The following is a 334-nucleotide window of genomic DNA, read 5'->3' as shown; positions in this document are numbered from 1 at the left end:
TTCGGGGAGCCCGACTTCTCCTACAAGCGCTCCAACTGCAAGCCCATCCCCGCCCCGATGCTGCTGTGCCGGGGCATCGAGTACCAGAGCATGCGGCTGCCCAACCTGCTGGGGCACGAGACGGTGCAGGAGGTGCTGGAGCAGGCCTCCACCTGGATCCCGCTGGTGCAGAAGCAGTGCCACCCCGACACCAGGAAGTTCCTCTGCTCCCTCTTCGCCCCCGTCTGCATCGACGACCTGGACGAGATCATCCAGCCCTGCCACTCGCTCTGCGAGGAGGTGAAGGAGAGCTGCGCCCCGGTGATGTCCGCCTTCGGCTTCCCCTGGCCCGACA

General features: G+C 66.5%; 1 protein-coding gene across 1 annotated transcript in view; it reads left to right on the top strand.

Moving 5' to 3' along the window:
- Positions 1-334, top strand: part of SFRP2 (secreted frizzled-related protein 2) — a gene marked incomplete at its 5' end in the record, with an annotated part of 2,963 nt that continues 2,629 nt past the window's right edge. The window contains 1 exon segment of the mRNA XM_009329841.1: positions 1-334. Coding sequence (XP_009328116.1) covers positions 1-334 — 334 coding nt within the window.

This window comes from Pygoscelis adeliae, unplaced genomic scaffold, assembly GCF_000699105.1.
Source record: "Pygoscelis adeliae isolate BGI_AS28 unplaced genomic scaffold, ASM69910v1 Scaffold67, whole genome shotgun sequence".
NCBI lineage: Eukaryota > Metazoa > Chordata > Aves > Sphenisciformes > Spheniscidae > Pygoscelis > Pygoscelis adeliae.
The sequence above is the reverse complement of the archived record's forward strand: the minus strand, read 5'-3'. Positions and strand labels throughout refer to the sequence as shown.